At 41.4% G+C, this 22,312-nt stretch overlaps 1 protein-coding gene across 1 annotated transcript in view; it reads right to left on the reverse strand.

Moving 5' to 3' along the window:
• Nucleotides 1-2,413: 2,413 nt before the first annotated feature.
• The window catches only part of pdss2 (prenyl (decaprenyl) diphosphate synthase, subunit 2), a 30,044-nt gene continuing 10,145 nt past the window's right edge, over nucleotides 2,414-22,312 (reverse strand). Inside the window, exons 3-8 of the mRNA XM_030442986.1 lie at nucleotides 18,233-18,431; nucleotides 9,376-9,450; nucleotides 8,143-8,316; nucleotides 6,602-6,733; nucleotides 5,506-5,541; nucleotides 2,414-2,867 (exon numbers count right to left, since the gene is read on the reverse strand). Of these exons, the coding sequence (XP_030298846.1) occupies nucleotides 2,712-2,867; nucleotides 5,506-5,541; nucleotides 6,602-6,733; nucleotides 8,143-8,316; nucleotides 9,376-9,450; nucleotides 18,233-18,431 (772 nt within the window). The 3' untranslated portion in view covers nucleotides 2,414-2,711. The remainder of the gene's footprint in view (nucleotides 2,868-5,505; nucleotides 5,542-6,601; nucleotides 6,734-8,142; nucleotides 8,317-9,375; nucleotides 9,451-18,232; nucleotides 18,432-22,312) is intronic.

Below are 22,312 nucleotides of genomic sequence, written 5' to 3' on the forward strand. Positions count from 1 at the left end.
GACACCAAGATTCATGCTGGCAGTAGCAATGTTGTCATGGAGGGAAAAGAGGCTACATTTCTGTTATAAATTAAAGAAGAACTCTGTTTTTCTCTTGAAGTCCAAACAAAAAAAACACTCATCCCATCAAATCCTGTTCTGCAGTGCCTGGTTGATTTCCACTGGGAGTGTCCATGTAACAGTTTCATTGCCTTGGCCAGACATCATCTTTTGAAAAAGTTCTGTTTAGTAACTATATTTGTCATTCTGGCAGTGCCCCAGCCTACCTCCTTGTTTGGTCCTTTTAACTTTCCATGTAACTTTCCTCATGTCTCCTCACGGCGAGGATAAATATTTCATGAGGAGCCCGAGGCTTTCCCTGGCACATGCTGTACCTCGCTGTACCCAGGAAGCCCAAACAGCGGAAACCAAAACAGAAGAGGAAGTGGACGTACAACCCAGCAACAGACAGGGGCTTGTTTTTGAAATAGTTCACTCCACATCAACATCTCTTGCTCTTCAGCTCTAGCCTTCTTCTTTTACATCCTATCATGTCTCCTTTCCCCCCTCACCCTCCACTCTGTTTCTTCCTTGTGGACTTCTCAGCCTCTGAGTCTCTTTCCTCTTAATCATCATTATGCAACCTGGATTGTACAAGAAAAATACAATTGTTTCCCCTTCACTAATGAAACAAAAAAATATCTAAATGGATGATTAAATAATACATTGTAATCATCATAATAGGCCATAATAATATGGCATTTTTCATACCTGATGATCTTGTTATGTTATATTTAGGTGGATACATGATACATGATACATGAAATGAATTGTACTTACAGGTTTCACTGGACATATCAATAGTATTTGTAATGTCCTGTAATAAATTTCTTTTGTTATTTTTGCAGTCACATGACCCGTCTGGTGACCTCTGTGTTCAGGTACTCATCAGGTGTATCTCTACACTTGAATCATGTCCATAGAAGGGCTTGTGCTTGGGCTTGAAACACACAGTGAGTGTATCTAGTGTTATGTAGTGTAAATAATAAATCCTGTAGAAAATGTAAGAGATTATTTCAGGTGGGATATGGAGGATGTATTGAACAGTCTCATAGCTTGAGGAATAGAGTTAGACAGGTGAAATGGCAGCCAATACTCCTGTATCGCCTGGCAGACAACAGCTGGGTCAACAGGCTATGACAGTGTCGTGCACTCCTTTAGCATCCTTTGGGCTCTGTGCAGGGATCTCACCTCAGTGATAACACTGATGCTTGGTAGATGGTCAAAAATGACACTGATCCATAACAAAAGCTTGACCTGATGACAGCACTGGATGAAAAGTCAGAGCATTCAGATGTTGGAGCTGAGTTTCCTGTCAAACTGACACTTCTTAAGAGGCATCTCCCTTAAAGTAAAATTAAGTAAAATATTTAAGCATCCCTTGGGATCATGCCCCTTGCTTTTGCAAACCATCTTCATTCAAATTCAAAGTCTCAGGTCACATGTTCTGATGTGGTACTAACGTGCACTGCTATAACTACACACTCTCTTCTCTGTTAGCCGTGTACTCTCGGGCTGCTTCTTTCCCTCCATCCTGTCTCCTGTGCTCTGTCCTTCAGGTGTGGCCTGGATGTGACAGACAGCTGCCAGCGGTGGCCTGGTTTCACACCTTGGCTGTCCCCCCCTCTGCATACAGCAGCCTGGGAAACCACAGGCCACCAGGCTGGCGCCAGCCTGTACGGCTTAGAGCAGGGCAGCCGGCCCAATCAATACCTCTGCATTTCCTGTCCATTTGCTCAGGTCTCTTCATTAATAATTACTGCTTGGCGGAGCTTCAATGTGCTCGCTGGCTGGGCCAAGGGGAGAGGCTGTGTGACCTTTCCCCGCCCCTGGGTTGACTTGGATCACATACACGGGCATGGGGACAGACATAATAAGGCAATATAGATGACATTACTCCTGATTCTTGCCATTTCCTCCTGCGAGGAAAGGATTTCATGCCAAATACCATTAAAAAAAATACATAGTTTTGCAGCTGTGCTTATCAGCAGAGGTACATACCTGGTAGAACACCACTTTGAGACATTTTCACAACTGATTTGGAGCTGCTCTTCAATTTGGCAAACACCCACTACATCCGGCGGCTATGATTTCAGCTTCATCTGAGGTGTGCAGTAATGAGCAGGGTGAACCTGGGTGAATCTAAAAGATGAAATTTTGTTGCTGCTTGGTGCATCATTTGCCGTTCATGGCACATTTTCCAGATGACAATAACAATTCCTCAAAACATCTTAAATTACGTTCTGCCTGGTATGTGCCTTTGCTGATAAGCAAGGTAACAATAAAGTGCCAGGTTTTAAAATGCAGCTTGGCGTGATATTTCTTCCACACAGGATAGGAGGGTTACATATTAGAGCCAACACAACGCATGACATGATGCTGAAGTAATGTGTTTTTAATTCTTTTTTTTAATGATGACCATTTATGGATACAGGCACGGCATTTCTGATGCACACTGTCATCCACAACAGAGCAGAGCAGTTTCTCCTGACATGAGCCAGCACCTGGCTCATAAGAAGTTCATTTGTCTCTGAAATGTCAAATGTTCACTGGTTCTCATCCTGTTGCCTCTGCAGACAAAGACACTTCAAGCATTCAGAGGCTGGAAGGAGTGTGTGTGTGTGTTTGTGTGTGTGTGTGTGTGTGTGTGTGTGTGTGTGTGTGAGTCCAGGTCAAATCTTGGTGATAGCAGAGGCGATGTTCTCCAAGGCGGATCGAGCCTCGGAGGAGGGGAAAGCCTGGATGGCCTCCAGAGCCTTGTTGCCATGGTAACAGCATAGGTCCACAGCCGAGCTCACGCCTTTCTCCGACTTAACTGCTGCCAAAAGCTGACGAGGGATGAAAACACACGTTAGTTTGTCACGTTAGTGTCACTCTTGTTACCATCCAGCTGTCAACACAACAAACTGTGACACGACAGGCAAAGTTGGCGCGCTCTTAAAATGAGGGTAAAAACTGGATTGTACAGAAGCAGAGCATTTCTCTTAGTTACAGAAAACCTGTTGTGTAACACAAGCATGTATTTGCATGCTGCCCTTGGTACAGCTGGAGGCAGCTTACCATATTTAACTACAAGGGAAACATTTCAAGCTCATCATGGTGAGTTATATTTAAAAAAATTGGCAAGACTGCCTTTGCACTGAGTCTTATTCATCTGCAGGTTTTTCTACCAGGCATGTCACACCTCTCCTGCCTTCCAGTTGACTTTTTATGGCACCAGATCACAGGACAGGACATTTTATGCAACAATCCAGGTCATTAACTGAACTAAGGGCGAGTATTGGGAATTAAAATCTCACGGCCACCCAACATTATCCATAGTGTTTGTGATGGCTTTTTTAGAATACTTGTCCTTGTTTTTCACATTGTGATTACATTGTTGAATGGTTTAACTTACAGTATAATCCTGTTTGAATCTCAATAAAAGTACTTGACAATTTCTTGTCCATGTCTCTGTGTATACAAGGCCTGGGACTAGCGCACACAACATATACGTTTCATAAATGAGGAAGTGGAAAACATCAAGTCAAGTCAGCCCCAACCAACAGCTAAAGAATACAGACTGAGTGAATTTGGGCGTCTCCACTGCTGGTGTGTTGGGACATCTTTTTGCTGAAGGCGTTTTACCTCATGAATTCTGGAGGTGGAAAGCCCCGTAGGCCTTCCTTCTCTTAAAAAAAAAAAAAAAAATGTGCAGGTTCCGAACTCTGCATCACCCTGGTTGCTTTTTCAATTTAGAAAAAAAAAATCTTCCTCTCCCTCATTTCACACCATTTGATGAATTAACCTAGTTTTGTTCAGCATCAACTTATCCTTCCCCCATCATATCCAGCATTTCAGAGGAAATTAGAATATACATATTAATTCCACAAAGTATTTCAGCGGTGATATTTTTAAATAAATAGGATTTGGATAATTGACAAGTATTTTTGCTTAAAAATGTTCTTGTCCTTTTTTAAATCAAGCCATTTGTACTCGCTGACTGAACTATACAGAAAGTAATTTAATAAAATTAATTATGATGACATACCTACAACTGTACAGGAGTATACGGTCGTATAGTAGTAAAATGGGTTTAATATAAATACATTTTATATCAAACATGTAAAATTGAAGGTAAATTGTGCTGTGATTGGTCCTTATGTCTTGGTAAATGTTGCTGGAAGACAACAGCTGACTGCAGTCACCTTCACTTCTTTCACGTTGTCTGATGTTCTTATATTATTATTCAGGGTTCGTACACATTTTTCAAGGTCAAATTCAAGCACTTTTCCAGCACTTTTAAGGGTAATTTTAAAGATTTTCCAGCACCTCACTGCTGGGGTAAAATACTTTTCTACAGGAATATATAAACTCATTATTTTTTCTTCACTTTTTATCACAATAATGTACATTGTATTATGCTGTAAACATCTAAAATTATGTTTCATAATAGCAAAAACTTCAGAAATTAATTATCCAGTCTGATCCCAATTTTGTGAAAGACACAGAGTTATAATGTCAAGCACTTTCAAGCACTTAAACTAAAATCCAAGCACTTTTCAGACCTTGAAAACACAACATTGAAATTCAAGTACTTTCAAGGATTTCAAGCACCCGTACGAACCCTGATTATTGCAAAATATGAATGAAATTCATGAATCAAACAATATTCACTTCTAACCAGACTGGACTGAAAAACCTGTTTACTAAAAAATGTATTTTCAGGTATGTTTTCTAATTGGGGATAAAAGACTAATCCACTAATTTAAAAGTTTAAGGAGCTCAAAACACATTCTACATCATTTACACAATTTGTAAATGCCTGGAATGTGCACAAAGTTCCTGTATGTACCTGTTCCCATCTTTGTGCTGAATCAAAGCAAAGTTTTACACTTGTGGCCCAAGGTCTTTCTTTTTCTTGCCCAAAATGTTATCCCTCCCTGTGTCCTGCTCTCAGCTTTCCTCCTCGTGTCCCCTCATCTCTCCTTCCTTTCAAACTTCTCCCCATGTCCCCTTCTCGACAGGTCTGCTGAAGGAGATTCTCTCACAATGCCACTGTCTCAGAGCCTCAGTGTCTCCTCCACAAATAGGCCTCAGTAACTAATCCTTCCTGCTCTGGTTTCAGACGGGACCAGATAACTCCCCCCCAACACCATCAGACCCCTCCTCTGTAGCTTCGGTCTCTTCTTGCACCCCGATCGCCCTCCCCCTTCCCTCACACATTGACTTTGGAAAGCTCATTTCTCAACTTTGATATAGGTTACAGTGAAAAGACGTCCTGTTTCTCTTTGATGGCTCTGTCAGCTGCCGTGGCAGGAATGAAACAGGTAAAAAAAACAACAAGATAAAATCATGAAAAATTGAGCTATTGTTGGAGATTTTTTTTTTCACAGAGCACAGCATTTGTATTACATTGTGAAGTACAGAGTTCATAGCTGAGGGCGCAGATTCTGTAAAGACGAATGCATAAACCAGTGGGCTTACCTTTGAGTAATCCAGTTGGTTTCTCTGAGTCTTTGCCTTGCATAGAACAGAGAAGAGATGATTAGCACTTGAATTACCCAAGTTTAAAAGTTGCCTTAACACTACTTTTACATTTTATTGACCTTTAAACAGGTTAAATTATATGAAATTGAAGAATTGAAAATTATTACATTTTGGGGGTTAATCAACTCAACATTTAACGACACTGAAGAGAAATAATCTGAACAAACTCCTTCAATTAGATCCTGCTAAATCAGTATGTCACATACATGCATAATTGATTTTTCCTCCCCCCAATAATAATAAACTAATAAATTAAGTAGTTTTTAAGGTTGCACCATTTAGTCACTGTAAACCCTCTTCTGCCTGATTTAATTTGACATATTTTTCAAGGCCAATATATCCCAAAACCCAGGTTGAGTAAACTCAATACAACATCTTGATAATCAAAATTCAAATAACTTCACACAGGTTATCGCAAAAAATTCCAGTAATAAGTATGTAAGCAAGTGAACCTAACAAGATAAGTCTGTAGCTATGTTGGCAGTTGTATTTAGGCACAGCAGTGCTTGGAGCTGATGTTTAGCAGGTGTAATGTAAACCATCTTAATTTATCATGTTAGCATGCTAACATTTGCTAATCAACAGTAAATGGAATTGGTTTGTTGGTTATAATCAAAGTGTTGGGAGAAAAAGAAAAATCTGACTTGATAATGGAGCTAGAATAAAAGCTGCGACCATCACCACAGTGATTAAAGTTCATTCTGATGGAGACGTGATTATCTGTAGCAAATTCAATATTGATCCACCACATACTTGTTGAGACATTTAAAACCAAACATGCCAGCCTCATGGTGGTGACTGTCACCCAAAAAGGTTTCCTCTTCTGTATTTCAAATTTCATGACAATCCATCCATTGAGATATTTCTTGCTGGACAGACTGCACTAGTTCAGCTAAGACATTTTTTCATTGCATGCATTAACATGGACAGAATTATAAGTGACTGAAGGACTCCACTGAAAAAGGAACTTCAACAAAAAAAGCCCCAAAAAATAAATGTAGCTGCTGCAGTGGCGGCATTAACCAATGCGTACCTGTTGCAGCAGTTGAAGCCACCTTTCCGTGCCAACGATCTGACGGTGGAAAACCACGGGGGCGGCGCTCAAACAGAACGACGCCGGTTCGCCCACGCTGCTCTTCACGAACGGCTGCAGGTCAGAGTTCAGCTACAGAATGGAGAGCACATTTGTCAATCAGGCATCGATCAGGCTGAGATTCTTCTTTGAAACCAGTTAGACCAACCCAGTGGTGAAAATATGAACAGGTGAGTGTGCATTCAGCCTACCTACATGCTGAGTGACCCTGTTAATGAGCAGCATGAAACACACAGCTAGTCTGACGAGGATGGTTCTCCTTCAAAGACCTCATTTCTGTTTCCACTCATGCTGAGATTCCCTGTAGCCGCAGACAGGCAGCTCCAGGGAGCCACAGCAGGAGCACAGCACTGAGAGTGGGACCATTATGAATTACTTTGAGGCCAGCAACAAGATGATTCAGCTGCACCTTGAAAAATGTTTCAGCATCTACATTATGTGCAGCATTAACATACCAATTTAAGCTTGGTGCAAGTCAACCTCCCTTCTTGTTTGTCTCAGATGTGAGAATATGAAGACACTCAAAACGAATTCAGTTAAAGGAAAGTATCGAAACATATGTACCCCCATGTCCTCTTTCGTCATTATTTGTTTCAGCTACAGTGTGAATTGTTTTCTTTCAAAAGCGAAATAACATTGTTAAACCTAAAAAAGGCCAATTGTTCACCCAGGCAGAAGAGGACAATATAGATACTGCTCCTTACTGTAGATCAGTGGGACGATCGAAAAAACAAAAAATTGTACGGTGGCCAGCGAAAAAGTCTCAGCACTGACACAGACTGTATCAAATTGGTACCATATTGGCCTGAATGTAAGGAAATATTTTTTTTCTGGAAATTACATTTCAAAAAGTAGGAGGCTTGTATTATATTCAGAGGCTAGACGTTCCAACTGTCACTCACACATTTTTGTTTTTGAATGGAGAGAGTTACAGTGGAACACTGGCTTTTACAGACTGTTGCTCGTGTTTAGTTAGCCTACTATCACCTACAGGAGTTTCTGATGTTTTGTATTACGTGTTTTGCTACCACAGAGTCAAATCATCTCTCGACATTTCACTCCAGAAACAGGGACCACATCAAGGGACTGCATCCTCCGTCAGGCTGCTAATTTGTTTTATAATGTGCGAGGGCTGATCAAACCACTCCACGACTGTCATGAAGCTTTGATGGAAGAGGTTGCTCGTGACATACCAGTTTTTCAAATGATCCTCACCCACTTGAACTCAATGACAAGAGCAAGTACAGGAGCACAAATGGATAAATGTTTCATGTAAAATGACTGAAGCAGGTCTTATATATATATTTTTATCTCACTACTCTTGGCTTGAAGACATCTTTATCAGCAGTCAGCTTCTTACTATGACATCCAACTGCCATTACCTCAACAGGTAGCCCACTGCACGTGACCCTCATTGATTTATCTTCCACAGACCGACTTCCCTGGCTGTGTGGTGGGTGGGTTGCTCAGATTAGACTTACCTTATGGCCTAGTGACAGGTGCTTCCCGTACTTGTACGCCAATCTTTGGGACTCCTTGTCGTGTTTGGCGAGCTCCATCGCAGCTTGACAGCTCTTGGCCAGCAGTGCCCCGTGGGACAGGAACGCCTGCTCCTCCCATGTCGCCACGTCGATGCCACTGGTGAGACTATACTCCTGTAGAGCAAACAGAGGCAGAGACACCATGGGCCTGAGATGTTGCTGTACAGTTTAAAACTTCCAACAGAGTACTTCAATCCAAACAAGCCCTCCTCGCTCTGTGATTTCAGAATTCAGTGTGTAACCGATTGTGCACTGGAGAGTAACAGCAATTCAACAGAGTATTTCCCACAAGCTCTATAGTAATTTGGAGCCGAGGAAAGCTGGGAGAGAGATGCCACGCCAGAGCAGGAATAACAGTCCCACAGCTCTGCAAACACTTTTAATATTCTCTTATATCAACAAATGAGTCCAACAGAAAACATTATAAAAACCAAAGGTATAACGAGGTTCAATAGCACATCTCTGCACAGATGCATTCTTGGGGTTTGATCTGGATAGTAGAGTCTCCGTCACAAGATCTTGATCCATCCTCAAGCGTTTGTTAAGCGTTTTGTTAAACAGTAAATAGTATGTTTTGGGCACAATTAACAGCTGTGGAGTAATCCACATTTGGTGCTCTTTGATCGTGTTATCAAAACTATGATTATGTTTTTAATACATATAAAATCTAAATGTTGAACAGATTTTCATCAATGATTTTCTGCAGGATTGCTGCACAGGTACCAGCTGCTCTTACTCACCCTCTCTCTTCAGTCCAACAGCGCACACAGAAAAGGCTCAATAATGTTTTAGACAAGAATCGAGCTCTTTGGCCCAGAAGAAGGATATTTATCATGCTTTGGATACACAAAAAACTACGAGAGACAGTACATAGTTAGGAGGATCCATTCATTGTTGGTTCTGGTCGTCTCATGAGTTATACAGACCATAACAACATGTTTGCTTTTAACTTCCATTTCATATGAAATTTGTTTAATACAAAGGATTTACCTCTCCTTCCTATTCATAGTCTCAAGCCATCAACTCCTTTATCACTCAAACGTTGGTTTCAAATTAACTGCAGAATATTTGATTTCGTTGTGCATGATGTACTTTTTCAACACTTCTCACAGGTTGTTTTGCTCTACTGCCCCACATCAAAGTCAGACAATAGAAGGAAAATAGATGCTTTACCTCATTATTATTGTGATTCTCATAGTAGAGTCCTTGAACTACATCGCCGATGGCACTTGAGATCAGTTCAACAACCTGTCAAACAGAAACAAAAAAACATGACACATTTGGGTTAAAATAAAATTTTTGGGGCATTATCAGGAAATCAAGGTTCACATTCATACACCATCCCTCTGTAATCTGTTGAATGGGGAAAAGAGAACGTGAAATAACAGGTTTCATCTGCACAAACAGTCAACATGTCCATCAACAGCCACGAGTGCTGTCGAAGTGTCCTTGGACTGGGGCACTGAACCGATAACCTACACCCTCGTTATAAATCACTCTGACTAACAGCATCGATTAAACTCCTCAAACGCAGATGTAAATGAGGTTGATCAAAACTGACACGCTACTCAGTTCGTCCGTGACATGTGTAATTAAAAACCACAATTTCCCCTGATTGAAGCGCGAGCTAACAGCGCTCTCGTCTGAACAGCTGGTTTGGTGAATAAATCAGAGGTGAGAGGAGGGTCGGGAAGCCAGGTGAACTGCTGTAAACTCAGCTGCTCATTATCAGGCCGTGGCAGAGCTACTGTTGATTTCATGAAGCAGATCGCCTTCATTCATTATACTTTGTATTTATAGAGGAGTCTAGTCTACACAGACAGGATCAGGTGTCTGTCCTGTCTGAGGGGCTGAAATCGAGCTAAAAGGCAGATGGTGAGAAATCACACAGTGTCCAGAAAGCAGAGGGGTTAACATTGTTTTGGAGTCATGATCTGACTTCTGGGGGCCACTTTGCTCTCATTTTTCTGCCCAAATTTTATGAAGATTTATTTTATTTGTGCCTTTGAGCACTGCAGCTTTATAATATTAATCCGTTCATAATTTAAGGATCTATATAATTGTGGTTTTCTGTCAATGTGGCACAAAAAGATGCAAGAGAAAATGAAAATTGGAATATGAGAAAGAACCGCTTCCTATATCTCCAGGCTGTAGAGTCTTTTCAGCACAAGTTGATCAATAAAATCTATAGGAATAATGTACTGATTTTGGGAAAATGGCATTAAAGAGTATTTAATTATGTTCCTCTTAAAAAGGGGCAATGACCTAAATGAAGCGCTAATAATTGTTACAGCCTGCTTTGTTAAAATTTGAGTACTTTGTTTAAGACTGCAGTTGCCCATTTCCTCTTACAGGGGGCATGCATGACTACATTTTAGCTTACAGAAACACTACTGGTCCTTTATCAGCCACCAGAGGAGAGACTGTATCCTTTCGAATCATTATTCAAAGTCTTGATCTAATGAATGAGTAAAAATATCAAGCTGATCTTTCTGCCCTTCATTCACAGCCACAGAGAACAGTGTGGACGGGGGGGTGGGGGCCACGCCTGTACATTTCAGATGAATGAGGTTAAATTTAGAGCTCCTTCAGCCCATCCCAGACATCCTTGGTTCATCAGAAAAGTCTGGTGACGCTGGCTGCTCCGTCAGCCTCGCAGTGCCCTTTGGGTAACTGAATCCACCGGGGGAAAATATTGAGGAAACCCGAGCTTCGCCCACAGACCTGGAAGGACAATGTGCCTACAGTATTACCAGATGTGGTGTCTCTGCCTGCCTTGGGAAGTGGGGGCCGGTGGGGGTCTTTTTTTGGAAAGTATCAGATAAGCTCTCCCCCTGCCTCCCCCTTACTCCATTCCCAAATCCAGCCAGATCGTGTTTTGCCGACAGGTCTGCGAGGGGGGAGAAACCGGAGCCCCACAGTGAGATTACTTTACAGTTTATACAAGTAGCGGCATAGGTTTCCTCTCAAGGCCACGACACATAATCTCCATCGCTTTCACTGCCTTAAAAGAAAAATGAAGGCTGGTTTATAAGGAAAAACTTCGAAAGCTGCAGAAGTACTCATATGCCAGCCTGTGTATTATTAAGATTTGGTACAATGACCACACACAAGAGAGAATTAGCAGATGAGTAAGAAGAAAAGCATTTACAGCCTTTATTGCATTACCTTGGGGTATTTCTAGGTTTAAATCTGCAACAATCTATTTGTGTGCCTTCTATTCATCCTTAGGAACTAAACTAAGTTGGATACAGGATTTAAAGGGCCACTTCACCAGTTTCACAAATAAGGTTAAATTTACTCATCATGAGGAGTACAAGTCAGTCTGTGCAAAAAGCAGTGTTGTAGTACTCGAGTCCGGTCTTGGACTCGAGACCGGTCTCGAGACCATTTTTTGCTTACTCGGTCTCGTCTCGGTCTCCAAAGCAAAAATACTCGGTCTTGACTCGGTCTCGTCCTTCATTGGAAGGAGGGGGACTCGTAATTTTAGACCGAGACCACGAGACCTTTAACCCCATGTTTTTAGATGTGTATATTTCATGGCATATTCTAAAATATGAATCATTACAAATATTCGTATTTGAATATCAATTTTTGTAAAAATCATAATATTGGCTGGTGTGAAAATATATCCCATGGTGCTACGCTGCGCAGCAACGATTTTGAAAGATATTGATACAATGTTTGCCCAAACATCACACACGCACACACTGCACACAGCAGTTAACGTTATTCTTCTGGAGTGGGTTGAACAGGGAACTAGCAAAGAAAAAAAAATCTGCTCTCGACTCCTTAAAGACTCGGTCTCAACTTGGTCTCGGCTGCATTTAAAAACCTATGGTCTCGGTCTTGACCCTTTAAAGACTCAGTCTTGACTCGAACTCGACATATGCGGTCTCTTTCCCATCACTAGCAAAAAGTTGGATAATGTCTTCTGTGAGTCTCCAGAAACATTGAAAAAATATTTGGAAATAATAATACTGATGATGTCATCTTGGGGGACAAGGCAGTCCAATGAAAGATGCATTCCAGTTGTATCATGGGAAATGTAGGATCGAGTGTTTTTTAGAGAATGACCACTGACTGTACAAAACATTGGACAAAGCTTTCCAGTCTGGAAAGTGAAGCCATTACCACAGCATGATGAACCTGCAATCTCCCAGGGTGACTCTGCTCGTTTCAAAAATAAGTCTGATTGTATGTAAGCTTATGATAAATGACCCTACATCTCACTTGGTATTCTACTTCAGAAGACTGTTTCCTAACAAGTGTATGCTCTCGATCTCTAGTTTCGAGTCTTCTTCAATCCAGCATGAAGTTCATTTTGTGAATTATGTTCCCATTTAGAGTTGAACAGACAATAAAGCAGGATGTGCTCTCGGTCTGGCTATCTTGTGAATGACAAGTCGCAACCATGGTTTGTCCTTGTATTCGCAGTCAGATCAAATCGGGGTATCATCCAGCTCCACCCTGTCTTTCGAAATACAGGGCACTTCTGGCTCCATATAACCAAAATGGTGACAGCCGTAATGTCAAACTCGAGGTACACCTGTAGCTCACAACTATATACCATATAGCTCCCAGCAGATGCAATCTTTATTCCCATGCAGCCTTTAGTATGTTTGATCTCCACAATGCTTTATTTTTACTGAATGTACCAGTCATGGAGAGTTAGTCTTCTTAGTTTCTGCAAACACACACCAAGGCTGATGCCAATCATGAGCAGAATTAGCCACACCTAGGGCAACACCTTTTTTGGCTTACTTGTAATGCTCGTTTGTAAGTTTTACTGCAATCAGATAGACTTATATAAATGTTAACCTCATTGATTTAAGTAGGTTATGATGATAACCAAAGGGTCATCAACTAAAGGTCCCCTTATTTTGTTGCTCTGGATCTTTTAACCATCTCACTTTCCATGCTGGTATTTTCATGAAAATGTTGTTGACCTGAATGCATGGACATCCTTTTCATTTTGGCTCAACAGTTTAGTTGGACAATTTATTCAGTCAGCAAATGAAGATCATTAATGCAGTTGAAAGCTCCAGAAAAAGCAAGTGGGTCAGTGACCTTAAACTGAGGTTGTTTTGTCACCTGCTTTTTACCAAGCAGATAAACTCCAAGAAAAAGATCTGTTGCAAAAATAGATAGATACATACCTAGAGTCTTCCTTATCTAAATCACTTTAATGTTTGTTGGGATGAAATTGTGACATATTTGTTACAATCAGGTCAAAAGTCAAAATGAACTAACAAATGGGGTGGAGTGGACAACATTTTGGAAAGCTATCATTCCACCAGTTTAAAAAACAAATCCCATTCCTGTAACTATATCTCAACATGATGGACTCTTCATTCCTGTTTGCAATAATCTAATTTCCCTCCTGTCCATAAACCAGCGAAGAACAGCTTCATGAAAACACAGCTGTACATTAGCATTGGTGCATACTGTGGTTTGCCCTCGGTTCATTTTGTTTTGCTAACCTTTTCGAACATGAGTAACTGCTGGCTATCAGATGTCCATCTCCTTATTACCCTTAAAAATGTCCACTTTGCCGACGTTTCCTGTGGTTGCCTCAGATTACATTCACACTCCTTAAAAACAGCACCGCAGCTCTGTTTTAGGAGAAAAAGACTTAAAATTTCATGCACTGTCACCCGAGTCTGACATTTTTCTCACCTTGATAATGAACCACACTAAAGGAACAGATGCTCTAAAACTTCAGCTGAACTGATGCTAACTTGTTTAGAGTAAATGCACACTTAAAGTGATTAAATCATCATTAGCTCAGGTCATCAGCAGATCTGCCATCATTTATTTCTCATTGTGTTTTTCATCTTACAGGGGAACAACAATATCAATTCCATTACTGCGATTTGTAGCTTAGCCACACAGCATTAATTATCTCTCATAGTATTGCTGCAAATCCAAATGAAAGCCAATTAGCACTGTAAAGGGAACGCCACACCTTCAGAATTATCTTTAAACAAAATGTTGCTTCATATTAACTCCTGCTATGTTTACCACACAAGAAGCAGCACCATGGATACCACTTACATCATATTTTAGGAGCGTCTCTCCTGGCTGCCATAGAGCAGACATAAAACCAGAGTGTGCTGAATAAGAAGCGTCAGGGAAGGCGATAAGGGCTGGTCTGGCTGATGGCACGAGGGGAGAAACGGTTATTTTGATCCACTCAGGCAACCGCATTCTGACAGAACAGCGTGGTGACAGCATCTGTCAGCGAGGAGTTACCACGCTAGGCCCTAGATATGATCTGTGGTGCACTTACAAGACCACCACCACACACACATCCAAAACTGATAACTCAATAAGAAGGATTCCCAAGGGGGACGTGTCTATGGTGTCTAATGATCAGATCCTCTACCATAAGAAACAGGCAGAAAGCCATCAAATGTCAGAGCTTGAGTGTAAGTAATCGAGGGTCCTTGTATGAGATTCTGTAAATTTATCAGATGATGAGACCTTCCACATGATGTTGCAATGACCCGCGTCTGAGAGGTTTTTGTGGAAAATCCTTTCCCAGATGAGAAATGATTTGTTTTATATAACCAGAGTGAAACACACCTAAAATGAACTGAATACTGAGCATTAGGACTATATTTACCATGGCTGAACAAACACAAAAAAGAATAGAAATGCATGTCACATATATGATAATCTCACAGTACCACCTAAACCATTGGTTCCCAAATTTGAGTTGAATCATATATTGATTTGTAATTTCTGATTTCAAGGGGAGATCAATTTGTTTTGCCTTGCCCCAACCAGTGCAATTACCCATCCATCACACTTATGTGTCCACTGACATGAAAGCTGTGGTAGTAGTTACTAGGATTAGTTAACACCGAGTTGTCATGTGGAGATGTTTTGGTAAACAATCAGAAGTTCTGTTGTTCAAAAGTTCTGTTGTTCAAGAGTGTAAAAGCACTGTGATGAAACCCATCGGTTTGCGGACTACCACTGTGAAGCTTGTAGTTTGGCATTATGGCGATTGCCATCTTGGCAGCAGTGACCATATTTGTACAAGAGGGTGGAGATGGAGAGGATATCCTGATTTAATCTGATTGAGGATCCAAGGACATGCCGTGGTAGCTGCTTGCCAATCACAAGGTAGCCTGGCCCTAAAGCACACTCTGCTTTATCATCCATTTAACTCTAAATGGGACCATAATCGACAAAGTGAACATCATGCTGTATAGAAGAAGACTTCAAGCTAGTGATTGAGATCATAAACTCTCATGATGCTGTTTTCTGAAGTAATAAATCAAGTGGGAAATAAAGTAATTTAGATACATCAGATTTCTGAGTGAAACCAGTGGAGGTGCCCCCTGCTGGCTATTAGAGAGGCGTAGGTTACTTTCACACTGGCCTAAATTTTTAGACAAGAAAACTCCAGAAAACTGTCCATATTTTAAACAGTCAATGGCTGTTGCATTGCACCTCTCCTTGGGGTCTAACACACGTTAAATACTTTTCCCTGCTCATAACACATTTACTAAGCCCATTTTTTAATATTTAAAATGGTGCCTTGTTTAATTCTGTGCATGTATGCTTGACACATTGTTCTTCCCAGCCTTTGTTGGCGCATTGCTACGATTGATGATACATGACAACTGCCAACCTTTGATCAGCCGAACAGCATGAAATTGGAAAGTGGATCACACGGCCCACGTGTGTGCACAACATCAACAAAACTAGCACCCACTAGTAAAACAAAGCTCCAGAGCACTACTAGAGATCATAAAACTCCACAGGTTACCTTTAATGTTCTATCATTTTAAGAAAATTTGATTTTAAAGCTGTTATTTCTGTAGGTTTACTTGAGTCAATGTCATCCATAATTGTTGCCGGTTTTCATCGTTTGTGGTAGGTAGCTAAAAAGCTATGTAGGAAAATGACTTCCCAATATCAGTCTGATTGGTCAACTGTTTCTCTGGCAGAAACCAGAAGCCAATTTTCTGTCACTATTTGTCATTATTGTTGCTAGTTTGGCATGTAGGAAAATGACATCTGCAGAATCAATCTGGCATTTTGAGTCCTAAATGCTCAATTGCTTCTCTAACTGGAAGAGACATTCATTGGTGGGAACAACTCCAGACCTACAGTATTTGAGTTGCTGAACAAATATGTGGTGGTGAATTCAGAGACCTAAACCAAGCAAATTTTGTTGATCACCTCTGCCTGGGGCCCTGGCCTCCAAGTTTGGAAATAACTTGGCCACAATGGTTGAATGAAAAGATTATCTGGAGATTGCTGCCTAAAACACTACAGTGATCCAACAAAATAAAACACGAGGATACTGTAGATACTACGAAATGTTCCATTAAATGAGAGACTGGGATATATGCACAACGGGAACTCTGCTGTGGAAAAACATGGAAAAAACTTCATAATTAATAATAATTGTTATCGCTTTGTAAATGAATTGCTGGCCTTAAAATGAATGAATAACATAACGTTAACATCCCCATCATTTTATCTTCTGCGACAACCGTCATGTAACTCTTATTGATCATAATTTCACTTTGCTATATAATGACTTTTAGAGTTCACTCTGCAACCAATAGCAGAGGCATTGGTCATCTCTTCAAATAATGTTTTGCCAGTGACTTATTATTATGTCGCTCATACACCTACCTATTACCTAAATATAAGACATCATTTCATAATTTGTAAATATGAGCTATATTCATGTAAACATGCCTAAAAAAAGTGCCCCATGTAACTTGTAGTTTTTTAGTCAATGCATATCTCATAAATATTCTAAACAGTGAAATGTCTTGCTTTCCATTCATATCTTTGTCACAAAGTGTTTGAACTATATTTAAGTGACTGGGTCCCCAACATACAGGACCCAGAGGATCCACTATAAAACACCCTGGTGCCAGACACCACAGGACACCTTCAGAGGTCTTAAAGGAGAACTTCGGTCGATTTAAACATGCAGCTTCATTGCTCAAGCTACCCTTGACTTGCCAGTACCGAAGACGCGAACACATTTGGTCCAACCATTACAGAGCTCCGTGAACGGAGACCTAGCATTGACAGCTAACAGCATGGGGTCAGAACTTTACACTGTGTTTTAAGCGTCTTAACATGCTCCACATCTCACACCAAAAGTTATGCAACATCAGCAGACACCTTAGCACACAGCACTGTAGCGTGTATGACTCAAACTGAATAAAAAAGTAGTTAAAACAGTGTGTTTGTGCAAGCAGCTACTCACCTGTTTGTTGACATCCGTGTGTTCCGGTAGCTAGACCAAACTAGTCAATCCGTCGAGGGTGCACTTACTCCCTCACTGGCGGAGACGGAAACGTATTCCAGCATTTTCGTGTTTCTGTTCATAATGTACATGTCCATGTTACAGCCTGTCATGAGCCATGAGCCTTACAATAGCCTGTTAAGCCTGTTTAGTGCACACTCGATGGATATACTAGTTTGGTCTAGCTACCGGAACACACGGATGTCAACAAACAGGTAAGTAGCTCCTTGCACAAACACACTGTTTTAACTACTTTTTTATTCATTTTGAGTCATACGCACTACAGTGCTGTGTGCTAAGGTGTCTGCTGATGTTGCATAACATTCGGTGTGAGATGTGGAGCATGTTAAGACGCTTAAAACACAGTGTAAAGTTCTGACCCCATGCTGTTAGCTGTAATGGTTGGACCAAATGTGTCCGCGTCTTCGGTACTGGCAAGTCAAGGGTAGCTTGAGCAATGAAGCTACATGTTTAAATCGACCGAAGTTCTCTTTTAAGTCCGTGTCTTGACAGGTCAGAGCTGTTCTAGCTGCACAAGGGGAACCTTCACAATATTAGGCAGATGGTCATAATGTTATGCCTGATCGGTGTATATTCAATTCAATTCAATTCAATCTTTATTAGGGACACATCTCATGAGAGGTCCATAGCACAATAAAAATACATTAAAAAAAAATATATATTCCTAATGTCAAGTCAGATATCTCACAGGACTACAGTTGGTACTGTCAGATCGGGTACCTTAGTGTTATCCAGTTGGGCAAGTCCTGTACACGCATTTGCCAGCAGGAAGTCGCCGCTCAGGACAGCCATCTTATTCCCAAACTGCATGTCCTTCAGTGGGCCATCTGAAACGGTCCACTCCTTAAGATTGACTATCCCGCGATGCACCAGGAACGCCGTGTGGATCAACTCAGTGATTTCTGCCAAGTTCCGCTGGCTATAAAACACAAAGAAAGGATATATTTAAAAATCACAGCTTTTTTGTCACCTGCTTTTAAGAGAGGCATTTCAGAGACTTGACAGTTAGAGAGCTTTTTGACAGAAACCCTGTCATTGTCTTCATGCTGCTGAAATACATAGGTATGGCAAGTTTGAAAACTCAATCACAGCATCACGTACAGGTGGGCTGATCACAAAGGAATCGATCAAAACAAAAGATGTGTGGGTCGCATTTCATTCTTTAAGGAAAAGCAATGAAACAGGCATTTAAGTCGATAAAACTGCAACATTCAGATGGGGAGATGCGCCAAACAAAAGAGTGTTGGGATCATCACACTTCATTCAACTGCTATCTGAAACATTTACTGAGTAGACAACTTCAAAGAACAAATTACTGTGTATCTTATAATGAGGAGAGATTTTTCTACAACTGCAATTTGGTGTAAAAACCTTCCAAGTCAAAATCAGCGTACTCAAGGGCATAAACTGGCAGATATGTCTGACATCTTGCTGCACAGCATGTCAGGGGCTGCCTTAAAAAAAGAAATTAAACTTATCATTAGCAAATAACAGCCATTCTTGATTATGAGAGAAAAGACATAAAAGTGGTATTTGAATAGAGCCTTTCAGAGCAGCCTTAGGGAGGATATAATCAAATGTTGATTCAGCCATTGGTGGGGGATAATTAGGCCCCTCTCCATATGGAAGGAGCTCGCCACGCTGCGACAGGAGGGATCCATCCAGACAGGGTTGGGTGCGCTGATAGCCACTTACGACCTTCTTTCAGCCGCTGTGAGAACCTGATGAGCCAGTCGTCTGCCTTGCGCTCCAACCTCCTATACACACACTTAAACATACGCACACACACACGGATCTTGTAGCCAGGTAATTGCTGTGTTCGACGTCGGCGTGGAAAAGATGTGATTAAAATTCAATAATGTCATCTATTTCGCCTCTCAATCACACCCATTGTCTGGTTGGTTTCTCTGCTCGGTGACGCAGAGCAACAACACAGTCGCCCCGAATGAGAGTTAATAAGTTCAGGGTTTAAATAAAAGGAAATTAACAGATTGACAGTCGTGTTCTCAAGGTGCCTCGGAGTGATGGCTACACTCGACGGGTTTCAAGAGGAGGACTCATTGTTGCAACAGGAGGTGTGCGACAAAGAGCTGTGGCTGATTTCAGGTCATAAAAATCACATTTTAAATTTTAGTCCAAGGTCAGCCTTACCGTGGCGGTTTACTTGGTTGTTTGGCTTGAACACAAAAAACAAAACTGATGATGATTTTCTGTGATAAACCTTTGACCTGCCCATGCGTCTGGCTTCCCATCAATACAACAAATCCAACAAGGTGGAAAATATTGTTCAGGCAGGTGTGGAAAGTTAAAGAGGAGCATTCCTGTCCTTTTTTTTTTTTTAAAGAATTTTTTCGGTCTTTTGGCTTTAATTGACAGAGCAGCTGAAGATGTGATAGGAAACAGGTTGACAGAGAGGGGGAGTGACACGCAGCAAAGGGCCCCAGGCCGGGACTCGAACCCGGGGCCGCTGCAGCGAGGACAAAGCCTCTGTACATGCTGGTACTTTTTATTTCCCTTTGAGTGTGATAAAGTGACTAAGGAGGAAAAGACCACAGACCAAGCACAGACCCCTTGAAATATAAAATATAGATTTAGTAAACCATAGCAAATTAAATATCACAAAATATCAATTAGAGGAGACTTGAGGAAAACTGAATTAGAGAGTACCCCTGAGATTCAGCAATGCACTCCAATAACAATGTTTGACTAATGACAGACAGTTTATAAAAAAAAGAATCAAAAACGATGCAGAAGAGGCAGACATATGGTTATTCTCTTTTCATAGAACCTAGTGCCTAGATTACCCACAATGCAACTAGATCACTGAGCACTCAAGTGGAGATTTGAGCCTTTGGTCTAAAGCAGAAGAAGCAGGATATAACTGTACAGCATTTTCTTTAATTCTCTAACTTCTTTCATTTATAAACTTCATCCCGTTCTGGAGCCGCACAACGCCTTTATATGACTTTTTTCACATATGCATCTGAGCTCCCCTCTAATTTCAAAATCTTTGCTTTTGTATGAATGGCTCATACAATTAAATCTCTTTTTTTTCAGAGAAGTAGTGGGTGTTATGGACAAAATCTTTATCCTCTGAACTGTCAGTGTACTGTATTGTGTTATAGTGAAATGTCTAGGAAAAGCTTTTGAGAAATAAGAGTCATGGGAACATCTGGTTTTGCCAAATCCACCAAAAAGCAACAAAAAAAATTATGCAAAAATCATAAAAATGTAATATTGCCATTGCCTTGCTTAATTGTTCAAAATACACCCTTGATACACCCAAAGATATTGAACAGACAGCTGTGGTGTCATTAATAGCATGTCTGGTGACAATTGTAAATCCTCTTGCAGGATACTGCACATATCATCCATATCGCCAAACTATCATTTAAAAGGTATACGGTTTTGTAGTGTAGTAACCTCAAATCGTATTCTAATAACTATGTATAACAATGGCACAATGTATCGGTCTCCCAAAAACCCAAATTAGTCAAACCCTGGTGCATGCACATCCCAAAGCTCTGCCTCCAATCTAGCAATCCTGATCAGAAGCAGTGGAGCCTGGGGAGGAAAAAGGGGGACAAGGGGGCCGGTGTATAAATAGCTTTAGTGCCCAGTTGCATAGCAACCGATGCCATCTTGCTGAGGTGTAACGCCCCTCACCACGCCCCTTGTCCTGACTGTTCTGTTCCATTTTCCTCCCTCCGCAGTCTGCCTCACCATCAAATACAGCCTTGTGGATGTGAGTGCGTCCCTGTGTGTGATTTAAAGAGGTGGCCTGTCCATCAGTGTGGCTGCGGGATGTGTTCACTGGCATGGCTTTCATTTGTCACAAAGAATTAAGAGGTGTGGTGTGTATGAGAACGACTATGTGTGAGTGTGCATGTGTGTTTCTATCTATCTATCTATCTATCTATCTATCTATCTATCTATCTATCTATCTATCTATCTATCTATCTATCTATCTATCCATCCATCTATCCATCTATCTATCTATCTATCATGGTGGTGCTTTGGTGAATCATCAGTGTCAGGCAGCAGAGTGGGAAATGTTTTACAAATGCTGCCTGTCAGGAGGGAGGAGACCATCCCCCGGAGGTTTCAATCACCCCCCCAAACCCGCCCCACCTCGACTCCCTCCATCCTTCCATCTCTTCCATCAGAGGTGCTAATGAGCCCAGGAGAGGTGGGGGGAGAGAAAGAGAGAGTAAGATAGTGCAAATGAGGTGATCAAGTCATGCTGTGTGTGTGTGTGTGTGTATGTGTGTGCGTGTGTGCGTTTGGGTTTGGACTATCCATCACACCATGAGTGAGGGAATGATGCATGTTGGATTTGGTGTTCCAGTGTCGCAGTGATGCGAGTGCCAGGTTGTGACATGAGGTGAGTGTGTAAGAACTCGTCCAGTAGTGAGACACAACCTGCCGACACGGCTCGGCCTTCACAGCCTGAAAGGGACCGGGCTGAAGCGCTTCCATACGGCGCCCAGGTTATTCCAATTAGTTCTAATATTAGGATGTTTCTGCACAGACACGGCTCCACTGCACACATGTGCCTCGTGCCAGCTTGCAGTAAGAAAGAAGCCTTTCAGGCACCCAGCACACAGCCACGCCAAACACAGCAGCCACTTCTGGAAACCACTTGGCACAGACCAACATCCCTGTTGTGAGCTGCGTGCTGGAAGTCGATGTGTGTGAGAAAGCCAGAGGGGACCTCAGGGTGCTACCTACAGCATTTTAACACCAAGTAACAGTTAAAATATGTGTTAATAAATCAATGTATGTAGTATGTTCGATTTC

Source organism: Sparus aurata, chromosome 16 (assembly GCF_900880675.1).
Source record: "Sparus aurata chromosome 16, fSpaAur1.1, whole genome shotgun sequence".
NCBI classification, from domain to species: domain Eukaryota; kingdom Metazoa; phylum Chordata; class Actinopteri; order Spariformes; family Sparidae; genus Sparus; species Sparus aurata.